Raw genomic sequence first — 20,921 nt, 5'->3', positions numbered from 1 at the left:
TGATACAAGTCTGGAACTGCTCTCAGTAAGGAACACTGGGCAGCTCCATCTCCCCAGTTACACCCTAGCACCACAGGCCTGAGCATCCCTCTTTCCTCTCCTTACATTGTGCTGAACTGGGTTGCTTGCCCAGCAGCAGTCTTCAGGGGACATCCATGAGAACAGGGGAGCCAAGCTATGATGAGCTATTTTGCCCTTAGATAAAACAGTACAGACTCCCTATAAGTCACAAGCAATTTGTGATGGTTTTATTTATAGGGATTCTTATCTGCTAAGACAATTCAATCTGCTACTTACCAAAACATATTTGCTTGGGATGGTTGCTCAGTGCAAACACAGGCTGCCGCCCTGCAAATTCCCTTGCTCCTGAGGTAGCAGCTCTCTCTCTCAAGGCTATTGGGATCCTGCAGGCTTGCTTCACTCAGACTCCCACTCAGTCCCAGGCCTGATAAATGTTGATAGGCTGCAGCCTTGTGTTTTTGCTATGCCTTCTTGTAACACAGCAATCTACCACACACAGTGAAGCACCACACCCAGCTGGCTCCTGAGCTGCTGTCTAGTAACAGTGATGGTCACAAATTCTAAGGTCAGGTCAACCGTGCAAACATGTGCTTTCAGAGCCATTTGCTGAGCTGCAATGAGAAACTCAGTTGTGCTAGCAAGGCCTGATAGCATCAACACAAGGACCTGGAGACCTCTGCACTTTTCCTTGCATAATGCCTTTAATCAGCGGCAAAAGCAGCTTTTTCTGGCAATGCTACATAGACACTGGGAGATATTGTCAGGATAGAGCACTTGTATGGGTGAGAAAAGCGTTTCTTGTGTTGATCTGAATGTAAAGACAGCTCAGAAGTTTTCTATCTTCATTCAGAAGCTAAACACCTCTGACTTCCAGTAGGATTTACAAAATTAATAGTTTTAGAGAAGCAGAATAACAAAACCATTCCACCTTAGGTAAGAGATGCTTAAAACCCACTGAATTTTTGTAATCCCACTTCATGATCCTAAGCTATAAAATCATTTTTGAAAATAGAGATCAGGCTTTAATAGATTATATAGGTTATTCATCTCACCTTATACTCACCTTCCAAAATGTATACGTGTAGTCTGGTATGGTTCTCTGAATTCTCATAAATTAAATAAATTAGTATTTGTGAGGGAAAGTCATCACGTCTCCTTATCTGTACATTATCTGTATAATCTTAGATCAAGTTTTCTATCAAGAGGCTCTCAAGTTCTAGCTTTGATCAACCACACAATTTTCAGATGTTTAGTGGTAGATTAGAATGACTCTTGAAATGCTTCTGAATGTGGATATTTTCTTTTCCATTTAACCTCTTCACCCCTTCCCCTTTCTTGTATACCTTCTATAGCGGCAGACTAGCGGCTACAAGAAAGGCAACATGGACTGAGAAATCAAACCACATGCAACTGTCAAATTGCAGTATTCACAGTTCTTTCATGGAAAGGAAAAACTCCTTGCTATATGAAAAGGGCATAACACAGAGGAAGGAAACAGTACCTTCAAAGAGCTGGCAGGCATTTAATTTAGGGAGAACTCTCATGACAAAACACTCAAAAATATAAAAAGGCTACTCACAAAAGTACGCTGGAGATGCTAACATCCCATTACTGTTTTCCAGGGCAGTGGATAGTCCCTTGTCTCAGTTGCTCTGACAACAGGACCTGCGACTGGAGAGAAATAACATGGCAGCCCCATGGCTGCCGATACTCTGTGCTAGCCAAGCCTGAACTCCAGCGCTGTGTGGAGGGCAGAAGGGTATGTAACAAATTTTACATTACAAATTACTTTTATTCACCTGGATTTTAATGTCCTGAAGCCTTAAAAACAATTTTATGATTGATATGTAAGCAAAATCCTTTTTTATTCTAATTGGAAAAAGATTTAGATGGAAAATCCACAGGGATGAAAACCAACCATTACCCATATTTTAGCTTTTATGCAGTCACAACTGTCTGCTGCTGTTTTGCTTAAAGCTTAGGTCACATCAGTGGAGTTTCAAGATCTGCGGTGAACATGGTTACCAGTTAGACCTGCAGACAGAATATAAGAACTGTAAATGGAGGAGGGATTTGCATTTTTGTCACGGTTTACCTCACACTTGATGTGCAATATGGTTTCTTCTGCTGCATACCTAATGCATGGCATTGCTTGTGCACACTAATCTTACCAAAACTTCTTGCACATTCTTTTCTTGTAGTGAAGCTTCTAAGGTGATTGCTTGGAAATACAAGGTCTCCTTAATAAGCATGCTATGACTATAAAACTGTTGCAAGAGCTCTGGTCTGAGGCTCAGGTACCTTACTGAGGATACAAGTATCCAGAAAGTAAGTAATTAATTGTTATAAAGATTTTTATAGTGTATTGTCTAGGTATGAAAATAGTAACTGAAAGAGGCATTTTGATAAAATCTATATTTCTATACAAGGAATACAAAAATAATAGTCTTTCAATTAACATTTCCTCCTTCTTTTCTGGTGATTTCTTGTCCTGCACAAGGTCCTTCATTACTGTTTGGATCTATTTCTGCCTGTGGCTTTCTCCATTACTGTGGAGCTGTGGGTTTCTCCTAACATATTTTTCTAAAAACACATAGCTTTATATGACAGAGGAGAAGCTTGATTTGCTCCTTGTGTACAAAGCAAGCACTTTTGGATTGGCCACATCAAAAAATATAGAAGAATTTGATATCTTTTCTTTAGTCTTTAATTTCCATAGACCTTGGTCTGCTTCAACAAGAAAACACCCTCTGGTCAAACAATAAAGGATAGCAGAGGAACACTATGCCACTATGAAAGTGGATTGTCAGGGTATTTCTGGGAGGATTATGCTGACATTTCCACCTCCTGAATCCAACCATTCACATTCACCAGTGTCAAAAACATGACAACATTTGATAAGGATCTGTTAAAACCAAGTATATGAAATGAGAGGTTGTGAGTTTAATTTCTTAAGTCAAATCGCACAGTGTTATGACTCTCAGAAGTCACTGTGTCAGATGAGAGCCAGATCCTATGCAATCTACATTAACACCGTGCAAGAAAAATCTCTGTAAACTAATTGCACTTGTTTCCTATTCTGCATCTTTTGCAAAAGTCTTCCGTCCTTGTCTGATAACCTTCACTGCTCTGTAGGAATCTGCTGGATCATTCCTGTTGCCTTTGCATAGATGTCCGTTTAAATGGTTGATTCTTTTAAATTCATTGTTCTAGTGCATGTTCCTTCTTGGTATGCTCTTCCTATATATTTCCCTCTGACATTATTTTTGTTATCATTTGCAGCAGTTTTAATATTGCGTGGCATTTTGCGATAGCATTTTTACTTCTTTCACCAAACAAATAAATGTAGAGCCTGGACCAACTCCCTTGTATCAGTGAATCTTAAGAACTGAGAGAGTCTTTCTTTATAACTAAGTCAGATGAGTAAAAATGGCCCTCATCTTGGGTGACAAGGTCCTGATTCTGTCTGTGATTAAGACAAACTTTAGAATTACTTTATACAATCTAAGCAATGTAATAGAAAATGTATTTGCAGTTATCACTGAAAGAGAATTTTGCGTGTCAGTTGTATTATATACTATTATGTTTAAGCAACCTGTATCCTTTATAATGGGACTACTGAATAGATAGTGAGATACAATTTTTGTGAACAAGTATTTTTTATTATACAAGATATTTTGGTAACTATCTGTAAATAATTACATCTCGTGTTTTATGTATTAGTTTAAAACCCTTATGTACCTTGTCTTTAAGCACTAGAGAGATAACTGACTTCTACTCAAACTTATGACATCAGTTTCTGTAGTAAAATAAGCAGAAGGTTTCAACAATAAAAATATAAGCAGATTGCAAAAAGAATATGAATGCAAACCATAAGGGCAAAAATCATCAATCCAAATGAGGACATTGAGATGATCTAGAATGCTGTTTGATTAATATTTCATTTGATAAGTTCAATAAGAACAACAACTCACTGTTGTCCACTTCCCAAAATGTACACAACTAACCTATGTGACCCCACATCCTGGGGTTTTGTAGTATGCCACTACACTTAGTGTATTCAGCTTGTGTAACTTTGGTCTCTGGAGTTCAAAGGAGTCATGTATCATTATCTACATTTTGCAGCATCTGAGGCAAAATCTTTCCATGCGAATTAGAAGAAACCATGAGTTCTCTTAACCCCGACCTGATTTTCTTAACTGCAGACTACATGGCATCTGAATTCTTGCTCCAAGTTTAGTATGAACTAAGGCAGTAAAACCTCCATACACCCCACGTAGTCACCAGTCCTTCTTGAGGAAAGCAGAGATATGAATGTCTATAGCATTATTGGATCAAATGAAGTCACACCTTCCATCGAAACACTAACAGCCCTCTATGACTGAATTTCTCTTCCAAGTATCCTTCATAAAAAGTTCTGGATCATGCAAGATTTGACCAGGAACCAAAGCTAAAGCAAGTAGTAGCTTTTGGCTTTTATGATTTACTAGGCTGAAGTCTTTGATTTTTGTTCGGAAAAAAAAAACCAAACTAAAAATTGTTTCATGATTCTGACCTGCTGGCTTTACTTCTTATGGTTAAAATGTCAAGATAAGACATTATAATTAACATAATCCTCTGTGATTAGCCTTTTGTTTTAAATAGGAGGCATTAATCATTACATCATTGCCAAGTTCCTACGATAGCTGCAGGCCGTTTTCTTATATTCCTTTATTGTTTTTATATTAATAAAGAAAAAAAAAGAAAAAGAAAGGGAAAAAAAGGCTGTTTGTCTTTCTACTTCTAATCAATTCAAAGGAAAGAATGCAACGAGTTAACCACTGCTGTGTTGTGTCCCTGGTCTGTATGTGCTGCAGCAACTGACAAAATAAGTTGTACAGTGTATTATTTTTGCCAGAAATGCAGCACATATAAGATCAACTGATTGTTTAAGCACAGCCATTCTGGTTTTCCCATATTTCAGAGAACGCTAAAATGCAGCATCCAACTACATCTCTTGCTCAATAATTTCTTTTATGCATTTGTCAATGTTTCTGAAATATACTTTTTGTCACCCAAAAAGAGCACTTCTTTCTTACCTGCATCATAAATAAGCCTTCAAAATCACTTTCAAGTCAGTTTTATAACTCCAGGCTGCTTTCATGTCCTGTAATAAAATTTATTTGTTTTTCAGAGCTCATCTCAAAAATCATAATTTCTTTTCTTTATAATAGAAATTCATTTTCCCTGTCTATAGCTTCCAATTGATTTCACATCATCATGAACTGCTATTTTAATTTGTGTGCATGTAAAACTGTGATTGAGCTAAGTTGTTTCCAACTCATAAAAACCTAAGACTACTTGTAGTGAAACAATAACCTTCAGATTAGTGGAGACATGAGAAAGGATGTGCATCCACAAAAACAATTTGTGGGGCCTTATTTTGCTTTATGATGTTTGAGCAAAGCTATATGGTCATGTGTTTGTATTCCAGACACAGTAAACAAGAAAATTTTGAAGTGTTGAGGCTAACATGATTCTGGCTGAGCAGATTTTCATTAAGTCCTCTTTTAATATCTGCAATCCTTTTTCTCCTCCATTTTAAATTCCAGCTTAGAGTAATAAGATACAAGCTGTGTGGTTCTTGGGGAACTGCCCATGTATGCCCTAATTAAATCAAAGGAATAGGCAATCATGATAAAAATTCTATATCTGTATTATATTGGCTGAACAAAATCCTCTGTCACTGTGGTTAGAGAGTTTTTGTTGTAGGATTCTACAATTCTTTTAAGAAATGATGCTTTGATTTTTGTACAAGAACTTTAAAAAATGAGCGAAGGAAAAGGGTTTCTAACAGATAATTATTTACCCAATTAACAGCATATGGAAAGCTGACCTCAATTGCAGGGGAGATATGTATTTTGTTTATCATTGAGAAATGCTACTCAGAGTTTAGTTTTATAATGAAGTACCATTGAGTCATGTGGAATTAAGAACAGGAAATATGAAAAGACAATATTTGCTGAAGCACTTAAAATTCAGCTGTTTAAACAGGAATTTTAACATAATTTCTAAACAATATTTTAGAGTTAAGTAGTGTTTTGGACTTACAGGTGTTTAAATTTCTTAAGTGTGGTTAATTTATAATGATAGGTCTGGTTAAGAAGTGGATTCCACTACGCTTACACAATCTTTAAAAGCCTGTAAGCTATAATGGAATTTTTCACACCAAATGATTGCAACACTGAAAATATCTGTCTGCATTAAAGTGTTGTTCTTTGTCTGGTAAACTTACAGCCTTGTGTATGTCTGAACCCTTAGTCATCTTGCAGACAAATCCCCCATTGACCTGAGCGGTACATGACTAAACCTTGCACCAGACTGTAAAGAAAACGAGATATGGCATATTCTCCACAACTGAGTGATCATTTTACTCATTATTGTCACAGAGGTAAATACAGAATCATACCCAGAGCCTATGGTTCAAATCATATTAAATACTACATGGCATGAACAACTACAGTAAGTTCCTTTAACAGTGTAGAAATAAAAGTCTTCACAGTTACCACATTTTTAATTGCACTGAATAATTATTCTAATTCACTTAAACTCTGGGCTTAGTTGAGTAATGTAAGTTTTCTTCCTGGGGCTGTACATCACTTATTTCACTTTTGGGTCTTCCAAGCTTTCTCTCTAAATGAAGATGACTTGCAAAAGGTGGATGCTGTGAAAGATGCTTTCTGATGGTCTGTATATCACTACAAAATGTGCGTAACCAGGTCTTCGTAAGGGCAAACTGAAAAGCTACTTTGGAGGCAGTATTCCCTGCAAATGTCCTCTTCTTCCATCTGAATTTTTTTATGGAGAAGAAAAAGAAGAATTTACTCATGTCTCATTGCATGTTTGGACCAATAACTAGAAGCAGATTGCTTGACACAGACGGGTCTTAACGAATGGATGCTGTGTGTGTGCACATTTACTGGTGATGTACCGTGCATCCACCAGTCTAGGACGCATTGGATTACAAGGAATGCACATCCTTCTGTCTGTTTGAAATCATCTCCGGACTTAAGGAAGAGCATGCATACCCTTCAAAATCCCAGCACGTGCAGTCTCTAAAGTGTGACTGCTCACACCCTCCTGTGACGACTGCAAACAGACTTCAGAACTCTCAGTTGGGGGTAGATGGCAGAGACTGTAGGTATCACATACTTTAGTCCTAGTTTTAATAACAAATCATTCAACAGTGCTGTGATTTCACTGTGAAAAATGTAGTTGAACAGACTTGTTCAATTCCAGTGACAGAGTCCCGGTATGGCTCGTACCTACTTGAACAGTCAAAGAGTTCTTGACTGAAAGCTAATATGGTTGCTGTAATTGACTGACATCTTTGACAATAACCTATACTTTTGTTCTGTCTTTCTGTACTGCCACAAGTCTACTTTGGCTCATTTCTCTCTTCCCCACTTACATCAAGTCTTAACTATTCTCTTAGCTGATTTGTTTCTGAGGATTCATAATAATGCCCTTAGTGGAACAACCTGTGTTTCTAGCCAATGTTATGTTGCCATCTGCCTCAGTTCTGACTTGTTCTGCTCATTCACACCTTCTCCTAGGAATAAGTATACACTCCCAAGTGGACACACTAACACTCAACAGCATTAGCTGTCTGATCTAATCTATTTCCTGACCTCCTGCTTTACCTCTTCACAAGCTCACTTAAGAGTGACAATGGAGATTGTTTGAGACTCAGAACTTACTCCTTCAGAGATGGACAATGTGCAGTATCTTCACATAGTGCCCTCCCATCTGCAGAACTGGCTAGCTAGGTACCTCAGAACCAACTTGAAAACGCATTCATGGATCCGCTGCTTACGTATGGGTAGGGAAGAAATTGTGAAGTCCTAAATGACTAAAGTATTTTATAGTGTAAATTTGAGTGTGTGTTGGGGCTTTTGGGGAAGTAGTTCTGATTTTTTCATTAAAAAAGTGGGAAAGAGGTTAATGAGTCTATCTCAGTTTTTGATGGTCTGCAATGTTTGAGACCTTGGAAAAAATTAGAATTACTCTTCATACTTAAACTGCTGGAGAATATACAGTGTTGGCAAAATACAACATCTGTGCATCATGTTCATTGGCCTTGGTCATGATTCTTCTTTCCTTTTTTTTCATGAACTTTGTTGTTCTGCAATTTAAATTCAGTGACAGATAAGATTAGAACAAATACAGATAGAAGGACAAAGTATCTATCAGAGTCTTAGTCATAGTAGAATGATGAGTGAGATAAAAATTATACACCTACCATATCAGTGTATTTTTGTACCTGAATATGCTCTTTTACAATTAGAAATCCTGATAGGCTGTGATAACAAAATATTATCACATGTTATTAGAAGCAGAAGTAAAACAATCTAGCATGTTCTACCAACTGATCTATGTGTGTAACCTGGTAAAGCTTGATAGTTATTCTGCTAATGATGTTCTATGTTTTTATAGAAATGTTCTCACCCACATTGCCATTTAATGATATCCTTGCCTGCTAATATCTGAGAACTGCTTTTTAAATAGATATGCATCTAGATACTACAATGATGTACTTATGAAATGGAGATTAAAAAGACACGAATATAGACAGACTGGAGAGATTAAGAGATGTTGTAAGTTAAATGAATTGTTTAAAACCTCAAGTTAACCTACTTTAGAATTAGGACATAATGTAAGCATGGACTGTCTTCCTAATTGTAAATAATTGTGTGCATGTTTGTATCTGTCAGGGAGGGAAAGAGAGAATATCCAACCAGTTCTTCTGAGGATTGGAGGATCCAAGGATCCTTGACTTCTTTGAGTCATGTCATGCTTGGTTTAAAGGGTTTCTTCTGACACAATGTGATAAGAAATGGAAATCCCCTTGCATGTGAGTGAAGTGTTTATGCTGTCCAAGCATGAATAGCAACTGGTTAAGAATTTACTCTATGAAGCAGCTTTGACAGGTCCAGTTCAGGAGGTAAAAGAGCCTCTATATGCTCCGCACTTGTTATACTGTGTTTGTTACCATACATAATCGGTACAGGGCTTCTCTGCAGCCCACAATGACTGAACCATGGGAATTTCAAGACGTTGTCATACCCATTCTTATACTTGCCACCAGATCAGTCTATATTCATCAGAGCTGCATCTGTTCTATGGGAACCATCATTGGTACACTGTTGTGGCTTACTTTTACTCACAATAGGTTCATAGAGGGAACTGGAATCACTTCCTAAAATTGACTGAAGGGATAAATATATATATTAGGTGTGATATAAATAGAGATATATTAGGTGTGAAGATGTCTAAGATGTTTTCACCACATAAAATCTCTAAGAGAAGCTTTGGAAATGTATTCTTAAGCATGTAATCTTGTGCAGTCTGAATTTTATTTGCATAACCAAATGTTCAAGGTGGAAGTGGCAAAGCATCAAACCCCAAATCAAATTCAAAACCCCCAGCAACAAAATCCCAACTTAAAAGGTGCCAGCTACCCTGAGTACCAGAGTAGGTGGGAGAAATTGCATACTGCTGTGCAGAGAACAGGGCTATTACTGTGTTATGGCTTTACAGGGTTTCTGACTTCTAGTTTTACATTTATGCTCCTTCATGTGGATTTCTGACTGAGGTGACTGTGGTAATTGATGACACACAGTTTCACTGCAAACCACAATGAGCCTGGGTTCCCTTCTCCTTTGGATTCTTGTCATTGCTTACACATTCTCTTCAGCAGGAGGAAATGATAGTTGTATCCATTAAAAATAGGGCAATTACATTTAAAAGGTCACACGTTAAAGATGTTTGATTTGTCAGGTGACTCTACAGAATGAGTACGAGCAAATCTAACTTGGACTTCTTCATTCATTTGCAAGTTCAGAGTAGCCCAGCCAAGACTGATGATTATTTAAGTACTTCTGCCACCCTGATGGCACTTCTAGCTCCCTTCAGGCCACAGTACTTACTGGTGGTCCCATAACACATGCTAGGACTCTAAATTACTTGCTGCCATAATAACTTTCCTTTTATTTCCCCTCTGAAATGGGAGAAAGACCATCTCTCAAGAAATAAGGCAGCAGATCCATTCATCGAGATGTGCGTCTGTGTTTGTGCATGTGTGTGTGTGTTACTTTGGTGTAAATTGTAATGAACCACATTTGCAAAGACAGACATTAACCAAGATGTGCTGTGTAGGAACAAATCACATTAAAAAACAGAGGACGGAAAGCAGGAAGATGCAAAAAATCATGAGAAACTCTGTACTAGTGACTGGAAGTAAATATAAGCTTTAGCAAAAGAAATTACCAAAAAGGATGAAAAATGCAGGACTAACTATGTAGCTATACCCATTTATGGGCTATACTTTTTTGCCTTTGAAACACATAATATAGCTTTTTGTTAATCAGATCACACAGATTTTGCTACAGGAGAATTGTAGTATGGATATGTCAGACCTGGAGAACCAGCAGCTCACACAGAGATTTCTTGAACATTATTAAAAGAATTTAAAAACCTCCAGACTAGCTGTAGTCTTTTCTTAGCTTTTGGGTTTAGGAGCATACAACTAAGTCTTTTTTTTTTTTTTTTGCATCCAAAGATTCTTTTTATAGGTGACTCAACTAACAGAGGAATGATGTACTATCTAATAGAACGAGTGAACAAGACTCTTCAGGAATGGCAGAAGACTCATGATGTTAAATGTTATCATAACATCAATGAGGGGAAAACCTTTATCAGTTACTCCTACTACCCCCAGTTTTGGATGAATGCCAGCCAGAGACCAACTTTTGAGAAAGCACTAGAACAGCTGCTGCAGAGGTACTGTGGAAACACTATAGCTGGCTTGTTTGTATTCTCATTCTATTCACAAAACTGTTTAACAAATTCTACAATCAAAGTCAGTAAACAATTAAACATAATGTGTGCACATCATATAGTGTGGTTGAAAAACAGCAGAAAATTACTTCAGTCCTCTGATCAGGATGCCAGATACAGTTCACTAAAGTGCAATGCAATGCAGTTAAAATGTTTGCCATCTGTTTTAAGGCAACATGTGCTGTTATTCCTTTCTGGGTTTCAGATCACGTCCCCTGGAGAACACAGACCAGACCGTATTAATTGTAGGCGGCGTTCAGTGGCTTAATTCCAATCACCTGCAAATTATCCAAAAGGTGTTGAACAGGTAGTTGTGTACTTGGTGTTATTTTAAGTCTTGATATGATAAATTACAATGAACAACTTAACAAAAATTGTTAACTACGTTTCATTCATTTTCTCATGGGTGTGCGCTTAAGTGACTTTGAAAAAATAAAAATGCAGTATCTTTTGATGTGTCTGTTAAGTAAAAAGTGTGTCATTATTATTATTATTATTATTATTATTATTATTATTATTATTATTATTATTATTATTATTATTATTATTATTTGCCAACAGGGAAAACCTATCAAATATTCTGGTAATTATCAAATCTATAGGGATGGGCTTTCACCTCCCAGTGGATGGAATACATTCTCTGTCCCAGGTAAGCTATAGTATATTTAGAGAGCATTTTCCTGAAAGACTTGTCATTTCAGCAATAATTTTTCTGTCTGGTCAAAACATGTTACAACCTCTGCTGAGCAAGCTTTAAGTGCATCAAAGAAAAACAATGTTTATATTTGCTCATGCAGCTTGCTAATATGAATTCAAACAAATTTGTCTTATTTCACAGATTCCTTTGCAATCAGAGCACTATTTGAGATGCTGTGCTCACTCAGCCATCCCAGAAACCAGAAGAAGCTCCAATATTAAGCCTGCTCCCAAAACTGAGAAATTGAGCTGAGGATAGGCAGATTGCTCCTCATACTGTGTTGAGCGCAGGGCCTCCCCAGGCTTCCTCCATGGTTAATGCTGGATCAGATTTGCTGGTCTGGCTGCATTGCATGGCTCTCCATAAATCTATCGTAACCAATCTATAAAGCCAGAACATTACAGAGCAGCTGGAATGTACCACAGAATCTAGCCTGTTATTTGTATGTTAATAAGATGTTACAGTCAGTTTAAATCATATCCAGGACTCTCAGAGCAACAGATGGGCTCATTTCAATGTGCTGTGTACCTTGTTCAATTCGATATTTTTATTTACCATTTGGACAGTAGTTCTCTATTAAACATATATAAAATGGGTGGATGAGACAGGGCTGGGAAGTGCCGGAGGGCAGAATGGAGTAAATGCTACCTACCAGCACTGCATGTAATGCTCCAGCTATTCACAGGTATTGAAAACAGAAAATTGTTAGCTTTTATAGTTTACATACAGCATTCCTATCACACTGGGGACTGGCTCCTACATCTTTTTGCGACCATAGCACACTGCTGTCTTCAGTGTGTGACTTACTGCTGCTCTTGCCTTTCTTTTTGCTATGTCTTTCTGTCTAAGATAGTACTATCATCTGCCTTGTCTTCTTATTGATTCTAACAATTTCCTTAATGTATCCAGATGACCAAATTAGGTAAGGAAATTAGTAAGGAAATTGTTAGCATCAACATGAAGAAGCTTTGTCATAGCTCCTGCTATAGCTTTCAGCAAACTTAAGTCCTAAGAGGAAGAAACAGAACTTTAACTGAAGGTAGGAGAGGCAAGGATAGAAAGAATATTAAAGGCTTTCCGGGTCTGCCTCTTCCTGTTTATCATCTAGTAAATTTACAAAACTCCAGAAATAATCAACATTCTTTTTTCTTTCAATATTGGAATCATATGCCAAATTACCCATGTGGTTTGGGTGCTCTGGACTTCTGGATTACCCTAGCTACTCACTCTCAAAGCCCTTCTGTCTTCAGTGTCAAATCCACTGCCTTGCCAAATTTATGGCTAGCCATTTTTCTATTCCTGGCCTTCCTGCAGTATCTTGAGAAATAATCTGTTCTTCAGTGTAACTGCTCCTAGGATGCCTGTACCCTTATGCTCCTTTTTAAGTAAGAATTTCAGTGACTTGATTTGAAGCTGACTTTTTCTTTACAGGAATGACTTCACCATTTGTTACAGATAACTTTATGACAGAAATTTTTTTCTGAATTACACCTGATATTAGATAAATACATATTAAAAACAGTAACCCAGTAATTATATTTTGAAGAACATTGAAATCTTCCTATGAAGGAGGCTGCACAAGTACTGAAAAGTAATTATAATTTCTGCAAAAATCTAGAACAGTCTTGGCGTAATAGCTATTTTCAAGAGCAAGTTTATAGCAATCCATGTCTGGAGTATAACATAATTGGTTTATTCAAAATGCAGTTTTGCTATTCATTTCCACAGCAGAGTACAATAACCCTTAAGCAGTCCTTCTGACTAGACATTGTAATATTTTATCTGGAATGCAGGTAGAAGTGCAAAACTTGTGGAATGAGAACTTGGTTATTCTGGATACAGCAAAAAGTCTTGGCTACGAAGTGGTTGACACCTTTGTCATCACCATGGGACGCTACAAAGAATTCCTGCAAGGGAAGTGCGGCTGCCATTTCCATGAGGTAATGGTTTACACCTATATTATTCAGGTGCTTAGAAACAAAAAGATGCGTAGTGAGGTTTGCATCCATGACTCAAAGTTAGGCCTGCATAAAACCCACAGAGATAGCTGTTTATAACATACGCTTGTCTCTTGCTGCTCAAGAGTACACCACCACCTGAGGACAGGCTTAACTGCTACAGTGGTGATTCTTTGAAATAAAAACAAGCATTCTCGTCTGCAAAGGTAACCTGTAGAAAAGAATGCTGTATCGTTTCCAAGTTCTTGTATTTTTGGTGTGCATTATGTATTCCCACTGCTGCTACATGGACTCAGTTTATTTTCTTCCCATACCTCAGTCTCACAGTTTTTTGCCTGAAGCCTTCCTAACTAAGTCAGCAAACTCTCATCAAACCAGAGGTACATGTAAAATGGAGTTGAAAAATGAAAGACCAATCTTACTGTTGTATATCTCTTTTCATATGTCGGAGGAAGAGTTATCTGGGATAGTTATAGTGGTTAACTCTACAAACTGAAGTATAATTCACTCATGTTTACTTACACCTATAGTTCTGCTTTTTTTTTTGACGGAAATCTGTAGAAATTCTGTCTTCTATTTTATAACTTCTAGACTGGCGAAACAGGGACATGGTAAAATATAGGAGTAAGGCAATTAAAGACATATTCTTCTGTTCATTCAAAGTTCTGGCAAGGAATCTTCACAATACAAATTGCAGGAGTCCATGGATTAAATAAAATATTAACAAGTAAACACATTGTTATACCTAGGCACAAAAGCAGCCCAGAGGCTGACAAACAAGTGAAAATAGTTTGAAAAACAAGACATTTAAATTTTTTCTTGTTTCCTTTAAGGTATATTTTGAGTATGTGGTAGGTCTTTTTATAGTGAGTGCTCTTTCCCATCAGCAAAGGAAGGATCTGGTTTAGTTTTGGATTTCTTGTACTTTATGTACAGCAAATGAAGAAGTGCACCCCTAGTTTAGTCCAAGCGACTGAATGGAAACAAGAGTATAATTTTTGAGCAGTCAAGTAACCAAGTACCCTCTGCCATAAGGCTGATGACAGTAATTTTGCATATGATAGTTAAAGAAGTGTCACCAAGGCCACTAGACTATTCCTGTAGCTTCAAACCAAGTCCTTCCTCGTACCCACGACACCAACTGGTTAGTATAAAAGGCCAGTTGCTGGGTTCCTTCTGTGAGTGGTCAGTGTGCTGAGAATCCAAACATACCATTCCTTGCCCTAAACAAGACCCATAAATATACACTGTTCTCTGTGTAAACCTGAAGAAGCTTTGAGGAATAAATGAGTCTCATATCTTTTCAAGGGATTACTTCTTGATCCCCAGTAAACAGTATTTCTTCAGTGAAAATGTGAAGTCATGCACTCAGACATCATCAGTAACTTCATGCCTGATATTTTTTCTGGATATAAGGACCCAAAAGCCTTCTGGTACCTCTATAGATAAAGTCACATTTAGTGCAGTAAGAAAACTCCTGTGATGACATAAGGATCTTCATTCTTATGAAGTGAATGCAGGTTGTCTGCTGAACAAAAGACTAGGAAACTACTACAATTTATTCCATTAAAATCTGTTTAGGACCATAAAACTTGAACTGTCATATCTTTCCGGAAGATTACATTTCCTCTGCATGATCAAAAGAGAGATGACAGGGGCAAGTACTTTCATAGAATGAAATACAGAATGTGAAGAGATTGTTACTGAAAAGTTAAAACTTGAGAGGAGGAAAAAAAAAAAGAACGCAATAAAAGATGGCTCTTTGAAGCCAATTCTTAATGAATTTGTGGTGTTTTACAGTCAGTGGGGGATCTCAGCCAGTAAGAAGGAACTATCTCAGAGGGTTTGTTACTGACTAGGATAATGACACAAGCAATTTAGTGTGTCATAAGAAGACAGAACTCCACAAGTTAATTCTTATGGAAAAAAATTCTAGAGCTTTTTTTATGAGTTGTCAAAAGTACATAAACATTAAGACATAAATATCACCCACATAGTTGAAACTCTAGCATTTTTTCCAGCATGAAGGTAGGAATTTGTTTACTGTCAAAACAAATTACTTTGAATAAGAAAGACCACCAAATGTTTTCTGAATCTCTCAAGAAAAGGATAAATCCCCTTTGCTTATTTTACCAAGTCATACCTGCTTTTCTGTAAGCCTAAGTCTTGGCCAAGCCTGTTCACAGGACCTGGATGTCTGCAGGGTTAGTATAGAAGCTCTAGAGAGCTTCACAGTACAAAGATGGGCTGTGACACTATGAATGAAGTGAAAGCATTAATTTTTGCTGTGAAGAAATGGCAGGACAACCATGATATATTTTGCTGAAAGATCCCCCCAAAAAAGCAAAGATCTGAAAATGAGATTTCCTTCACCAGACAATATACATCAGAAAACAAAATATACTGTGGCTAATTAAACCTAGGAGCAGTTTAAACCAAATAAACTGAGATTCAGGTGTGGTGATAGTAAAATTCAAGCATAGGCTTCAGTATACCTAAGGAGATTTGTGGGCAACGTGTTTTGTAGCACAGCAAGCCTAAATATTTTCTTATAAGCAGTGGTTTGTATTTAACTGTCTCAGCCACAGCAGTCATCTTTACATAAAGCAGAATTAATGAAATTAAAAACTAAGTTAAATATCACAGACTGGTACCATCTAAGAGACAGTCTACTGGACAACAAATGCATTCCCAAAAGAGAGTAAGACAAACAGCTGCCACTGTTTGGGACTCTGTTCCAGTATGAAACTTACTGGGACTGAGCACAGGTTTCAGAGCGTTATCAAACCTGTCTGACCTCACATACTGTGTGTCAACCTCACAGCTGGTTTACACCTCAGGCTCCTTAGCAGTTCACATGTTTTCAGTCCATTACTGTGGCCTCTGTCCCATTTCGGGACCAAACACAGCAGGTGTGGTTAGTTAATCAATCCCTTAATCTGCTCTGCTCAGTACATGAGAAAATCACAAACACAGCTTCGTCCAAATGGAACTGGGAAAGAAGGAATAAGTCACAGGGTAGGCATTTATGCAATGGATAAATAGTCCTTTGGAGTAAATGCCTCCCTCCACTTCACCCAGAAGGCTATATTGAAACTTTTCTGTCTAGAACCCAGATGTTCATGCCTTCATGGGTCATTGCTGATGATCGCTGTTTCCACAAAGCTTTTGAGTGAAAAGGAGGGCTTCAAAGTGAAATATTTCAGATGTTTTGTATGGAAATGGGTGGAAAACAGGAGGGAGTGATAGGTCATAAGCATTTTTCATGCACTCCTCTGTTATTTTGTATGAGCTTGTGTGCAGATTTGGCCTTGCTTCTCTGCTGGAGGAATCTCAAGAGAGAGTATGTGCTTCTGGGGAGGATCAGCGGAGAATTTGGCTTGGAGAGCTCTTGTTAATGAGGCTTGAGAGGCCGTTGTGCCTGAAAGAGGTGTAGATGTGCCCAGGAGAATCCATCAACCACCAAAATCAGGCTTGAGCCTTAAGGAAAGCAAAAAGAAAGTCCTTGAATGCTTTTGATACCTTGTTAGTTTTAACAGTTTTGTCATCAGTTTATTTCTGCAACCTAGCAAGTGGATTATTCATCAGGTGCTGAAGCAGTTTGCACTAGGAAAATAGCATTCTTCCTCCCAGGACAGAGCCAAGTACACTGTGCAAAACCCCAGAGCTTTTTGTGTTTTATGAAACCAGATGAGATGGATTAAACCTGCTGCTTTGTACTTTCAATTTCTTTCTTTTAAAAGGTAACCTCCTAAATTCCCAGAAGATGACATTGCTCTGTAAATGCCATCAGAGCTAAAGCAGGACCACGCAGGAATGGAGGGATGGCCTTTCTGTGCAGAAAACAAGAACTGAAATGCATCCAGCAGTTCATATTTAGTTCTCTCAAACTGGCCAAGCAGAAAGCCATGTCCCCAATTCTTGATCAATTATTTGAGTTCCCATCAACCCATGTCAGTGGGCCTCAGGTCACCCTGATAGTATAGAAATCTGCAGCTCTCTAGACCCTCTAGTCTTCACTCAAATTGCCGAGATCTGGATCTAGACTCATAAAGGGACTATATCGATCTGGGACAAAATATCTTGCATAACTCTGGCACGCTCTGCCCAAACTTGCTTCTAGTTCTATGCGTGCATGCAAACCTCATTGTTTTAGTTACCTCATTCTTCACAAATGCTTATGGAGAAGTAGATTGGCCTGAAGTTACAAAGACGTTTGTGAAACCTATTTTTTTATTTGTAATTATTTCCTCATTTAATCACAATGAAATCATAGTCACAACATAGAAACTAGCAACCTTGGGATGTTGGTATCTTAATAAGTGGCTGGCTGCTGGATGAACATTAGGTTGCATTCCTGGGAGATTATGCCTAACAAGAATGCAATTTGGGTGATTGGTTCAAGGTGGCATCATTTTGAAATAGTTGTAAGATCTAAGGCAGTAATTTAGAAAAATGAACCTGCAGTAATTCCATGAAAACAAATAACAGCCCTTGGTTTAGCTGTATCAAATTGATCAGAGGGTATATTAATTTTCTACATGGATAATTCCTGGTCTTTTTTTTCCATTCAACCAGCTCCCTCATAACCTCTCTGCACAGTCTTTCAAGCCTTTACATGTTATTCTTTCACTCACATATAATTTTGTATGAATTGTTTCGTTTATTATAGGCTTCACTACATGTGAACATTGCTTCTGATTGTTCAGTGATGATAAATATACGTTTTTTAAAAGGTAATATGCTTCCACATAAATATACACATTAATAAATGAATTCTGCTTTTTTTTCAAGTGTCTGCTGTGATTGATATAGCAGGAAAATTGATGGATACCAGGGCTATCAAGTCACAAATATTTGCATTTACAATTTTAAAAATAAGTTAACCGCTTGGCCCCTTTCCTGCTTTCTCTGGATTTGCTGATGCCTTGGTTGGGATCCTCTGTCCTGCACCTGTGTAAGGTTCTGAGATTTTGTCTCTCTTGAAGTTGCTTCATTATTCATCGCTGACTGTGTATTCATTGAGATGAGACCTTCAGCATCTCAGAACGAACCCCATCTCCCAGTCATTAGGCTCCTGACAACCATGCCTTTCACTTTCACTCTTGTTAGTCCCATGGGCATTTGTTTATTCCATACATATTGAACATGATAATCCCAAAGCTTTATACATATTTAGGGGAACAAGGAGGAGCAGTCTTCTGCACTATATTACTGAAACAGATTGTGGTTACATCAGCATCATTGCCCCAGGGAGAGGGATGTTAAATTGCACAGTAACTCCCTTCTTGGAGAAACATGACACACAAATGTTTTCATCTCAGTGCAGAGCTGGGTCAGGTTTGCACTGAGATCTGAGACTGAGGCATTTTCACAGGGCTCACAGCTGAGACAAAGTATATGTTCCTCAAGTGCTCAGGATCAGAGCAGGATTTAAACCTTCCTTTAAGTCAGGGCTGTCTTGAGTTTATTTTTTCCCATGGTAAGTATACAGACAAGCTGTTAAGTATTTATTTTGTTGTTCAGATAAATAGTCCCTAATAGAAAAAATGGAGTCTAATATACAAAGGCATTACAGAATCAACTGTTTATAATGTGCCTATACATTTAGATTTCAAGGCTTAAATTAATAAAATTTTACACTTTAATTAGTAGGTAACCTAGGAAGAGTTGATCCACTAAAATACTGTTTGTGAGCAACTTGCAGCTCAAGGTAAGAGTATCAGGACCTGCTTTGGTGGAGAACTGTCTCAGCATTTCTGTACACCCAACCATTCATCCTTCTAGGTGCGGGCGGAAAGTACTCACATATGTCGCTTCTTTTGCAGGTGGTGAAATCCAATCCCTCTGAAGAAAGTCCACACATAACAATGACATTATCAAGGCACTATACGCTGGGGAAATACTTTGGCAGTCAAAGCAAGGCATCACAACTGCAGGACTATGCAACAAATTCTCAATCCCCATATCATGTCCGAGGTCCAATAAATCAAGTTTATTCTGAAATCCTTCTCAGCAGGCTCTGTGCAAGTAAGAGGGAACTTGTAAGCACATAGCCTCTCTTGGATATAATTCTGGGACTAGAAATGTGCCACTGCCTGAGTGACAATCAATGGACCATGATGAATTTATGGCAAACTTCCTTGATTGGCTACACACACACCACTAGAGTTTGGGACGTGTGGTATTTCTCTGAAAATTTTATGAAATCAAGATATGCCTTGGCAACTCTGTGGTGTCAAAATGGAAGCTGAAGGGATATGAAGGAGAGAAGTGGGGAAGTTACTTGAACTGTTGCCAAAAGTCAGAACAGCTGCAGCTCAAGCAACTGTGTATTAATGATAGTAAAGAGAGAGATATATACACTTGAATTATTCTAAAGGGCTGCTTTACCTCTTCAGCACTAGCTATTTTTTCTTTTTATAGAGACACTGTAACATTTGAATGTATTTAGAAACCAGCTACATTCCATTTTAAAGAGTTCTAGTTTATGTGAATGGATTCCCCTTCAACGTCAAACCTTTTCCATTTAGACATTTGATTTGTACAATTTGTAAATGTCTATTAGCATTTTACTGATGACATCGAGTTTTGTACTCGTGAAAACACACCCCTTCCTTGTTTCTTATATGGAACAGACATCAATTTTTTGCCTGTTCTAAAGCTAATATAGAGATAGATTCTTTAGACTTAAGACTGATTTTAACTGTCTTGATGTAACATACATTGTTACACAGTTACACAGTGAATACAGTGAATATGTTAACATAACCTTATTTAAGTTCCCTGTTTAGGAGAATGACCATATGCAGGAAGACTGTTTAGCTATGTGCTTCAGTGCCTGTCCTGGCCTGTAAGCCAAGCAAGTATTTTCCCTGCATAGAAGTACCATTTCTTTTATGACATTTTTTATAAAATACTTGCCAATGTGTGGAGCCAATACCACAAACAGAAGAAAAATCCCCTTTGCAAGCACACATAATAACCTTGGAATGTTTTTTAATCTGTCATGAGGAGCGTGTGATATGACAAGAGCAGAATGTTCTGCCTGCACCTCATGCAGGGACAAGATTTTCTGTATCTTCAGTTTCATGCTGTAGACTAGCTACACGCCTCATGTTTGCAGACGTACTCTGAATGAAACCCCAGGGAGAGGCTTTACCACTGCAGGGGGGAACTCTCTGCTGATCCTGTGCCACAGAATTGGCAGCATACTCATTCAAGAGTTGTGGTGCCCTGATGGGAAACCAAGCATGGTCCAGGCATTGCAGTTAGATGAGGAGATAATGAAACCCCATAAGACTGTTCTCCCTACAAATTATCCAGTTAGGATTAGGAATCGATCCAGTTAGTTAGGGGGGTTTATT

At 37.9% G+C, this 20,921-nt stretch overlaps 1 protein-coding gene across 3 annotated transcripts in view; it reads left to right on the top strand.

Annotated features, from left to right (window-relative positions):
- Window positions 1-20,251, top strand: part of CPED1 (cadherin like and PC-esterase domain containing 1) — a 145,610-nt gene extending 125,359 nt beyond the window's left edge. For 2 of the 3 annotated variants that reach the window (XM_069850682.1, XM_069850692.1), the window contains 6 exons: window positions 1,644-1,780; window positions 10,622-10,842; window positions 11,105-11,206; window positions 11,461-11,548; window positions 13,390-13,536; window positions 19,383-20,251. In XM_069850682.1, coding sequence (XP_069706783.1) covers window positions 1,644-1,780; window positions 10,622-10,842; window positions 11,105-11,206; window positions 11,461-11,548; window positions 13,390-13,536; window positions 19,383-19,610 — 923 coding nt within the window. In that variant the 3' untranslated portion in view covers window positions 19,611-20,251. Of the gene's footprint in view, window positions 1-1,643; window positions 1,781-2,222; window positions 2,350-10,621; window positions 10,843-11,104; window positions 11,207-11,460; window positions 11,549-13,389; window positions 13,537-19,382 lie in introns of those variants that run through there. The other variant, XR_011336836.1, reaches the window with a different exon arrangement.
- The last annotated feature ends 670 nt before the right edge of the window (window positions 20,252-20,921 follow it).

Source organism: Phaenicophaeus curvirostris, chromosome 1 (assembly GCF_032191515.1).
Source record: "Phaenicophaeus curvirostris isolate KB17595 chromosome 1, BPBGC_Pcur_1.0, whole genome shotgun sequence".
Lineage (NCBI taxonomy): Eukaryota > Metazoa > Chordata > Aves > Cuculiformes > Cuculidae > Phaenicophaeus > Phaenicophaeus curvirostris.
Note: the sequence above shows the minus strand (reverse complement) of the source record. Positions and strands in the feature narration are given on the sequence as shown.